Raw genomic sequence first — 10,811 nt, 5'->3', positions numbered from 1 at the left:
CTTTCCTAATATTAAGCACACTGCTTTTCTTTACAACAGGGGTATAATCCTACCTGGCTGCCATGAACATAAACCAGGGGAACAGCGTCCTCCATTCGCTATTTAAGTGCACAGATGACATGTATTTCCCCTGCTGCCCCTGTTTAGATACAGGTGCATTATAATGGTCCATTCTACATCAAAAGTAATTTAATTCACATATTATTTAGTCTATGTGAAGACCAGATTTAATCAAGAATAGTCTGATGGGTGACAATATTACCCAATCCCCTGTGAATGACGTATGGCCAATCCCCTTGTGAATGACGTATCCCCCCCCTTGTGAATGACGTATTCCCCCCCCCCTTGTGAATGACGTATTCCCCCCTTGTGAATGACGTATTCCCCCCCCCCTTGTGAATGACGTATGCCCCCCCCCCCCCTGTGAATGACGTATGCCCCCCTTGTGAATGACGTATGCCACCCCCCTTGTGAATGACGTATGCCACCCCCTTGTGGATGACGTATGCCCCCCCCCCGTGAATGACGTATGCCCCCCCCCCCCCCCCGTGAATGACGTATGCCCCCCCCCGTGAATGACGTATGCCCCCCCTGTGAATGACGTATGACCCCCCAATCCCTGAATTGATGCCCAGAGTAAGAAACAATTCCCTGTTTTTGCGTCTTTTTCTAATCATAGTCACACACCTCATGTTGCCAAGCTGTCTCTCTCTCTTTCTCTCTCTGTCTCTCTCTCTCTGTCTCTCTCTCTCTGTCTCTCTCTCTCTCTGTCTCTCTCTCTCTGTCTCTCTCTCTCTGTCTCTCTCTCTCTGTCTCTCTGTCTCTCTCTCTGTCTCTCTCTCTGTCTCTCTCTCTGTCTCTCTCTCTCTGTCTCTCTCTCTCTGTCTCTCTCTCTCTGTCTCTCTCTGTCTCTCTCTCTCTGTCTCTGTCTCTCTGTCTCTCTGTCTCTCTGTCTCTTTCTCTCTCTCTCTTTCTCTCTCTCGTGTTCAGGACTGCCACGTGTTGACGTTCAGTAGTACAGGGTCAGTGTCAGAACACCTGGTGCTGCACCCTCAGCTGGCTACTGGGAACTTCATAATCAAGGCTATCTGGCTGCCTGGCTCCCAGACGGAGCTGGCCATCATCACGGCGGACTTCGTCAAGGTACCACATCAGCTCTTTGTAAAGTTTGCTAGGTGATTGCTTCAAGTGTAGATACATTTATTTTATTTTTGTGATCCTCAATCCTTTTTTTATCCAGCTCTTGAGGTAGTATAACGTGCACGCCTTAGACAAGGACCTGACTGTAAAAACACTAATAACAGTAAGCATTAACAGAACAGAACAGAGCAGAATGGAAAATCAGCTCTTTGTTTGTCCTTTTGTCTTTCAATAGAAGAATGAATGGAAATAGAAGGGTTGATTTGCATAACAACGTTGATTGGTGAGACTCTTCTTCTTCTCTCCCGTTAGATCTATGACCTGTCAGTGGACGCTCTGAGCCCTGTGTACTACTTCCTGCTGCCGAGCTCCAAGATCCGTGACGCCACCTTCCTGTTCAACGAGGAAGGGAAGAGCATCATCGTCATCATGTCCTCTGCTGGCTACATGTACACACAGGTCATGGACGAGTCGTCCAGCGCCCAACATGGGCCCTTCTACGTTACCTCAGTCCTGGAGATCAGCCACCAGGACCTTAAGGTACAAACACACCTGGGTTGAACGCAGAAATCCTTCAAATGGTTTCTCTTGAACTCTTAAAAACAGAGAGCCTTTTCCCGGGTTTAGCAGAATGGTCCGGGTCAACTCGATCAACCAGAGCTTTAGTATTTTGAAAGAAAATAAATTGTATCTGATTCCTGCATCGTAGCTCTGTGTCCTTCCAGGACAGTAACAGCCAGGTGGCAGAGGACTGTTACAGCCATGTTCTCCAGATGCTGCTGTTCTGGTCTGTTCTGACTGGTCTCTCTCCCTCCTTCCAGGACAGTAACAGCCAGGTGGCAGAGGACTGTTACAGCCATGTTCTCCAGACGCTGCTGTTTTGACTGGTCTCTCCCTCCTTCCAGGACAGTAACAGCCAGGTGGCAGAGGAGTGTTCCAGCCATGTTCTCCAGACGCTGCTGTTCTGGTCTGGTCTGACTGGTCTCTCTCCCTCCTTCCAGGACAGTAACGGTCAGGTTGCTGGCGGCGGTGTATCGGTGTACTACAGCCACGTTCTCCAGATGCTGTTCTTCAGCTACAGCCAGGGCAAGTCGTTTGCTGCCACCGTCAGTCGCAGCACCACTGACGTACAGAGACTCTTCACCATCAACGTCAAAGGGTAAGGATAACCAACGGCGTATTGGCCAACTTTTTTTCCATTTTTATTTATTTTGTGTTAAGTAAGTAGATGCACCACTTGTTGTCATTGGACAACATTTGTAAGGAGTTATTATTGTAATTTTTTTTCGGTGTATCTTAACGTTCTCCGTCCCTCCAGCTCCAATGGGGGCAGTAAGACGTCTCCAGCTCTGTGCCAGTGGTCTGAGGTGATGAACCACCCAGGCCTGGTGTGCTGCGTCCAGCAGACTACTGGTATCCCACTGGTCATCATGGTCAAACCTGACACCTTCCTCATCCAGGAGATCAAGACCCTGCCCGCTAAGGCTAAGGCTAAGGTCATCAGGGTCAAACCTGACATCCAGGAGATCACCCTGCACTAAGGTATAGTACACACACACACACACACACACACACACACTGGTCATCAGGGTCAAACCTGACACCTTCCTCATCCAGGAGATCAAGACCCTGCCCGCTAAGGCTAAGGTATAGTACACACACACACACACACACACACACACACACACACACACACACACTGGTCATCAGGGTCAAACCTGACACCTTCCTCATCCAGGAGATCAAGACCCTGCCCGCTAAGGCTAAGGTATAGTACACACACACACACACACACACACACACACACACACACTGGTCATCAGGGTCAAACCTGACACCTTCCTCATCCAGGAAATGAAGACCCTACCTTCTAAGGTAGCATATCAGAGCCCAATAAACATACTCTTTCTCAGTTGGTCTTTCCTCCATTCCTCTCTACTTCCTTCTCTAAAGGCATTGGACTTCAGGTCTTCTGTGTTTTGAGGAGGAGGCAAGGAGAGAGAACCCCACTGAGCCACACCCACCCACCCCACTGAGCCACACCCACGCCACTGAGCCACCCACCCACCCCACTGAGCCACCCACCCCACTGAGCCACATACCCACCCACCCCACTGAGCCACACCCCTCCACCCCACTGAGCCACACCCCCCACCCCACTGAGCCACACCCCCCACCCCACTGAGCCACACCCCCACCCCACTGAGCCACACCCCCCACCCCACTGAGCCACACCCCCCCACCCCACTGAGCCACACCCCCCACCCCACTGAGCCACACCCCCCACCACCCCACTGATCCACACCCACCCCACTGAGCCACACCCACCCACCCCACTGAGCCACACCCCCACCCCACTGAGCCACACCCACCCACCCCACTGAGCCACACCCACACACAACACTAATACTCCTGTCTCCTCCCGTCAGATCCAGGACATGGTAGCTATCCGTCACACAGCGTCTAACGAGCAGCAGCGAACCACCATGATCCTGCTGTGTGAGGACGGCTCTCTGAGGATCTACATGGCTAACGTAGACAACACCTCCTATTGGCTCCAGCCCTCCCTGCAGCCCTGCTCCGGCATCTCCATCATGAAGCCTGTCAGGAAACGCAAGGCTGCTGCAGCAAGTGGGTTAAACTAAACAGCCCCCTGTCTGTCTGTCTGGTCCTGTCTGTCTGTCTGGTCCTGTCCCAGTCTGGTCCTGTCCCGGTCCGGTCTGGTGTACTTCTCCAAATCCTTTCATTTCACGTCACTCATTCAGTTTGTTTTTCCAGGTTAACGGTGCCAGTTTCTGTCAAAATGCTTTAGTCAACTGAATAAATCACACACACACATTTCCTCCAGAAAGGGTACTTTTATAGCCCCTCTACCATATAGAAGCCCCTCTACCGTATAGAAGCCCCTCTACCGTATAGAAGCCCCTCTACCGTATAGAAGCCCCTCTACCGTATAGAAGCCCCTCTACCGTATAGAAGCCCCTCTACCGTATAGAAGCCCCTCTACCGTATAGAAGCCCCTCTACCGTATAGAAGCCCCTCTACCGTATAGAAGCCCCTCTACCGTATAGAAGCCCCTCTACCGTATAGAAGCCCCTCTACCGTATAGAAGCCCCTCTACTGTATATAACCCCTCTACTGTATATAGCCTCTCTACTGTATATAACCTCTCTACTCTATATAGCCTGTCTTTTTACTGTTGTTTTATTTCTTTACTTATTGTTCACCTAACACCTATTTCTGCACGGTTGGTTAGAGCCTGTAAGGAAGCATTTCACTAAGCTCTACGTGACAAACAAACTTTTGATTTTGATGTTCTCCTTTTCTAGTTTGTTTTTTGGAACGTTCTTAGCAATATTCAATCACTTGATATCTAACGAATGGTCTGTTCCACTTGCCGCCTTGTTCCAGCCACTCGTACCTCCAGTCAGGTGACCTTCCCGGTGGACTTCTTTGAGAGTAACCAACAGCTGACGGAGGTGGAGTTTGGAGGCAACGACCTCCTGCAGGTTTACAACGGACAGCAGATCAAACACAGACTCAACTCCACTGGGATGTATGTCGCCAACACTAAGGTATGATGAAAGATACCCACACACCCCTCTCCGTCCAACTCGCTACAGCTCTGGGCTTTGATTCGACTGCTCTGGGATAACGCAAAATACACTTCCAGTCTTTCATTAAGTGGTTTAATTATTGCAAAGCTGTCATCGAGGCCGAAAAGGTGGCTACTTTGAAGAATCTCAAATATATTTTGATTTAACACTTAAAAAAAAAAAAAAAAATAGGTTACTACATGATTCCATATGTGTTATTTCATAGTTTTGACGTCTTCACTATTATTCTACAATGCAGAAAATAGTAAAAATAAAGAAAAACCCAGGAATGAGTAGTTGTGTCCTAACGTTTGACTGGTACTGTATATATTTTAATGGAAGACTGTGTGACCATTTTTGGAGGAAAACTGACCCATACTGTATTTGTACGTGCTATTCAAACTTCATTAATCCTGAACCCCCCTTTTCTCATCTTAATGATATGGTTATCTCTTCCCCCTCTGCCCAGCCGGGAGGCTTCACCGTGGAGACGGTCAACAACAACATCTCCATGGTGATGACAGGCATGCGGGTGCAGGTGGGCACGCAGGCCATCGAGCGGGCACCCTCCTACCTGGAGATCTTTGGGCGAACCATGCAGGTGAACATGACCCGGCCCCGCTGGTTCGACTTCCCCTTCACCAGGGAGGAGGCTCTGCAGGCCGACAAGAAACTCTCCATCTTCTGTAAGGACACAAGTACACAGGAAAATAATGAACTGTGTAACGAGGGTTTGGCGCTGTGCAACGAGGGTTTGGCGCTGTGCAACGAGGGTTTGGCGCTGTGCAACGAGGGTTTGGCGCTGTGCAACGAGGGTTTGGCGCTGTGCAACGAGGGTTTGGCGCTGTGCAACGAGGGTTTGGCACACTGTGACGAGGGTTTGGAAGGCGTGTACAGTATATACGTTATGCATATTATCACACGTACACAGATAACAGAGCTTTCCAACAGTCAGACAGGCAGGATCTCCTGCAGCATGTTAACTTTTCACGCTCATCTTTGAAATTGTATCTGCTGTGCGAATGCTTAACTCTAGAAAAATGTACATGTTCCCTTGCCCACCGTCTCTGACTAACCTCTCCTCATTCCTCCAGTCGGAGCATCAGTTGACCCGGCCGGGCATCACCATGTCTCTGACTAACCTCTCCCTTCTTCTTCGTTCCTCCAGTCAGAGCGTCAGTTGACCCGGCCGGGCATCACCATGTCTCTGACTAACCTCTCCCTTCTTCTTCGTTCCTCCAGTCAGAGCGTCAGTTGACCCGGCCGGGCATCACCATGTCTCTGACTAACCTCTCCCTCCTTCTTCGTTCCTCCAGTCGGAGCGTCAGTTGACCCGGCCGGGCATCACCATGTCTCTGACTAACCTCTCCCTCCTTCTTCGTTCCTCCAGTCGGAGCGTCAGTTGACCCGGCGGGTGTCACTATGCTGGACTCGATAAAGATCTATGGTAAAACCAAGGAGCAATTTGGCTGGCCTGACGAGCCCCCCGAGGACTTCCCCTCGGCCTCCGTCAACAACGTGTGCTCTCCCAACCTCAACACCGGCAACGGCACCGGCGAAGGGGACATCGCCACACCAGCCTCCACCGGCGGCACCGTGCTGGAGAGGTTAGTGTTAAACGCCACAGGGTTCAAAGGTTAACCAAAGGTCCACTAGACAAGAGACAGGTTCCACAAGATGGCCAAGTTGCAAAGTCAAAAAAATGTCTAAATGTTCAATGTGTGAAATCAAATCAAATTATTTTTTTATTTTTTTTCGGTCTTAATTTAAGGTTAGGGCTAGGCATTAGGCTACCACTGTGGTTCGGTTTGAAATGACATTTTGCGTCTTGGCTAGATGGGTGACGACTCTAGAGACAGGGTCGTCTGGGTTATTGCGGGGCGAAAATGAGCTTTCCTTTTGACTATATGCACGTGGGTCGTGTTCACTAGACATGTAACGGAAGAAAAGGCTCTGAAACGGAGTGACGATCCATAATTATCCAAAAGGAAACACTTATTTTGATTTCCATGCAAAACATTTTTCTACAATGTGCCCTAATGAACACGACCCAGGCTAGAACCAGTAGAATGACATTAGCTGGAGAGCTTAATCTCTCTGTGATATATAGTTATCTCTCTCCTGACCCCTCAGCCCATGCAGTCTGTAATACACTGCTCAAAAAATAAAGGGAACACTAAAATAACACATCCTAGATCTGAATGAATGAAATATTCTTATTAAATACTTTTTTCTTTACATAGTTGAATGGTGCTGACAACAAAATCACACAAAAATGATCAATGGAAATCAAATGTATCAACCCATGGAGGTCTGGATTTGGAGTCACACTCAAAATTAAAGTGGAAAACCACACTACAGGCTGATCCAACTTTGATGTAATCTTCTTAAAACAAGTCAAAATGAGGCTCAGTAGTGTGTGTGGCCTCTACGTGCCTGTATGACCTCCCTACAACGCCTGGGCATGCTCCTGATGAGGTGGCGGATGGTCTCCTGAGGGATCTCCTCCCAGACCTGGACTAAAGCATCCGCCAACTCCAGGACAGTCTGTGGTGCAACGTGGCATTGGTGGATGGAGCGAGACATGATGTCCCAGATGTGCTCAATTGGATTCAGGTCTGGGGAACGGGCGGGCCAGTCCATAGCATCAATGCCTTCCTCTTGCAGGAACTGCTGACACACTCCAGCCACATGAGGTCTAGCATTGTCTTGCATTAGGAGGAACTCAGGGCCAACCGCACCAGCATATGGTCTCACAAGGGGTCTGAGGATCTCATCTCTGTACCTAATGGCAGTCAGGCTACCTCTGCAGAGCACATGGAGGGCTGTGCAGCCCCCATAAGAAATGCCACCCCACACCATGACTGACCTTCCGCCAAACCGGTCATGCTGGAGGATGTTGCAGGCAGCAGAACGTTCTCCACGGCATCTCCAGACTGTCACGTCTGTCACATGTGCTCAGTGTGAACCTGCTTTCATCTGTGAAGAGCACAGGGCGCCAGTGGCGAACTTGCCAATCTTGGTGTTCTCTGGCAAATGCCAAACGTCCTTCACGGTGTTGGGCTGTAAGCACAACCCCCACCTGTGGACTTCGGGCCCTCATACTGCCCTCATGGAGTCTGTTTCTGACCGTTTGAGCAGACACATGCACATTTGTGGCCTGCTGGAGGTCATTTTGCAGGGCTCTGGCAGTGCTCCTCCTGCTCCTCCTTGCACAAAGGCGGAGGTAGCGGTCCTGCTGCTGGGTTGTTGCCCTCCTACGGCCTCCTCCACGTCTCCTGATGTACTGGCCTTTCTCCTGGTAGCGCCTCCATGCTCTGGACACTACGCTGACAGACACAGCAAACCTTCTTGCCACAGCTCACATTTATGTGCCATCCTGGATGAGCTGCACTACCTGAGCCACTTGTGTGGGTTGTAGACTCCGTCTCATGCTACCACTAGAGTGAAAGCACCGCTAGCATTCAAAAGTGACCAAAACATCAGCCAGGAAGCATAGGAACTGAGAAGTGGTCTGTGGTCCCCACCTGCAGAACCACTCCTTTATTGGAGGTGTCTTGCTAAGTGCCTATAATTTCCACCTGTTGTCTATTCCATTTGCACAACAGCATGTGAAATTTATTGTCAATCAGTGTTGCTTCCTAAGTGGACAGTTTGATTTCACAGAAGTGTGATTGACTTGGAGTTACATTGTGTTGTTTAAGTGTTCCCTTTATTTTTTTGAGCAGTATAAATAGTTATCTCTCTCCTGACCCCCCCCCCCCCCCCCAGCCCGTGCAGTCCGTATAGTAGGGTCCGACATTTAGGTGTTGATAGTGTGTGTGTGTGTGTTTGTCGATCTGTCTGTCTTTTGGCGTGTGTGTGTGTGTCCGTCCACTGCATGGCTGCAATCATAATGGCTTGTTGTTCTGCTTCTTCCTCTGTTCACTCATTTTCTTCTTGGTTTCTTCCTGTGGTCCTCACACGTTGTTTTTCTTTTCCTTTGCTCCCAAAAAAATACAATCAATAAAAAAAGTTGTGAAACTGAGTCCTTATCAACCTTGGACCGGTTAGTAATCGCTCTTTCTCTGCTTGTTAGCATGGTGTGTGTGTGTGTGTGTGTGTGTAGAGGAGAGAGTGTGTGTGTGTGTGTGTGTGTGTGTTTTTGTGTTCTGTGGGACTGAACATGCCATGTGAAATGCACTCTTCAAAAATACCAACATTTGGATGTTTGCTCTAACAACGATGCAACTCATTATTACATCCTGGCTTGGCCTCACTGTTTTAAACATTGAATGGATGTTTGGTTTATCAATTCAATAGTCTAGCTTTTTGATTTGATTTGAAGTTGTTTCTGATTTGATTGTTTGATAAATTAAATGATTGATTTTAATTTATCGGTGAATTGACTTGTCTCTCTCTCTGTCTCTCTCTCTGTCTCTCTCTCTGTCTGTCTCTCTCTCTCTCTCTCTCTCTCTCTCTCTCTCTCTCTCTGTGTCTCTCTCTCTCTCTCTCTGTGTCTCTCTCTGTCTCTCTCTCTCTCTCTCTCTGTGTCTCTCTCTCTGTGTCTCTCTCTCTCTGTGTCTCTCTCTCTCTGTGTCTCTCTCTCTGTGTCTCTCTCTCTCTGTGTCTCTCTCTCTCTCTGTGTCTCTCTGTGTCTCTCTCTGTGTCTCTCTCTGTGTCTCTCTCTCTCTCTGTGTCTCTCTCTCTGTGTCTCTCTCTCTCTGTGTCTCTCTCTCTCTGTGTCTCTCTCTCTCTGTGTCTCTCTCTCTCTGTGTCTCTCTCTCTCTGTGTCTCTCTCTCTCTGTGTCTCTCTCTCTCTGTCTCTGTGTCTCTCTCTCTCTGTGTGTCTGTCTCTCTCTGTGTGTCTGTGTCTCTGTGTCTCTCTCTCTCTGTGTGTCTGTCTCTCTGTGTCTCTCTCTCTCTGTGTGTCTGTCTCTCTGTCTCTGTCTCCGTCTCTCCTCTCTCAGGTTGGTGGTGAGCTCCCTGGAAGCTCTAGAGAGCTGTTTTGCTATGGGCTCCTCCAATGAAAAGGCAAGGCCTTCACTACATCTTTCATAGAGATGGGCTCGTTTGACACTACACTGTTGTTTTTGTTTTTTGTCAACATCAGGCCCACAATCCTCCATTCAGTACCAATGTAGTAGTATGTTGTACACTAGACAGAGGCTGAAGCTGGGTGTTGTGTGGGTTTATTACAGAGTTTTACCAGACAGAAACCGTGTGTAGTAAACTAATATGTGACCGTTCAGGAGAAGAACAAGGCTGCGGCGTTGGAGTTAGCGACCCTTCTCCTGTCCATGGCGACTCCCTCTGGGGTCCAGCAACAGACCAAGGGCCTCCTGGCCAGCCTGCACACCAGCCGTACGGCCTACCACAACCACAAGGTAACTAACACCAGCCGTACGGCCTACCACAACCACAAGGTAACTAACACCAGCCGTACGGCCTACCACAACCACAGGGTAACTAACACCAGCCGTACGGCCTACCACAACCACAAGGTAACTAACACCAGCCGTACAGCCTACCACAGGGTAACTAACACCAGCCGTACGGCCTACCACAACCACAAGGTAACTAACACCAGCCGTACGGCCTACCACCACCACAAGGTAACTAACACCAGCCGTATGGCCTACCACCACCACAAGGTAACTAACACCAGCCGTACAGCCTACCACCACCACAAGGTAACTAACACCAGCCGGTACGGCCTACCACCACCACAAGGTAACTAACACCAGCCGTATGGCCTACCACCACCACAAGGTAACTAACACCAGCCGTACAGCCTACCACCACCACAAGGTAACTAACACCAGCCGTACGGCCTACCACAACCACAAGGTAACTAACACCAGCCGTACGGCCTACCACCACCACAAGGTAACTAACCCAGTAGACCCCAGCCGTACGGCCTACCACAACCACAAGGTAACTAACCGTAGACCCCAGCCGTACGGCCTACCACCACCACAAGGTAACTAACACCAGCCGTACGGCCTACCACAACCACAAGGTAACTAACACCAGCCGTACGGCCTACCACCACCACAAGGTAACTAACACCAGCCGTACGGCCTACCACCACCA

General features: G+C 49.6%; 1 protein-coding gene across 1 annotated transcript in view; it reads left to right on the top strand.

Annotated features, from left to right (window-relative positions):
- The window catches only part of LOC135504726 (E3 ubiquitin-protein ligase UBR4-like), a 135,648-nt gene that overhangs the window by 62,542 nt on the left and 62,295 nt on the right, over positions 1 to 10,811 (top strand). The window contains 10 exon segments of the mRNA XM_064923538.1: positions 991 to 1,143; positions 1,453 to 1,680; positions 2,142 to 2,299; positions 2,459 to 2,630; positions 3,570 to 3,771; positions 4,552 to 4,715; positions 5,206 to 5,422; positions 6,127 to 6,343; positions 9,686 to 9,749; positions 9,968 to 10,102. Coding sequence (XP_064779610.1) covers positions 991 to 1,143; positions 1,453 to 1,680; positions 2,142 to 2,299; positions 2,459 to 2,630; positions 3,570 to 3,771; positions 4,552 to 4,715; positions 5,206 to 5,422; positions 6,127 to 6,343; positions 9,686 to 9,749; positions 9,968 to 10,102 — 1,710 coding nt within the window.

Source organism: Oncorhynchus masou, chromosome 18 (genome assembly GCF_036934945.1).
Source record: "Oncorhynchus masou masou isolate Uvic2021 chromosome 18, UVic_Omas_1.1, whole genome shotgun sequence".
Lineage (NCBI taxonomy): Eukaryota > Metazoa > Chordata > Actinopteri > Salmoniformes > Salmonidae > Oncorhynchus > Oncorhynchus masou.
This window is presented reverse-complemented; position numbering and strand designations above follow the sequence as displayed.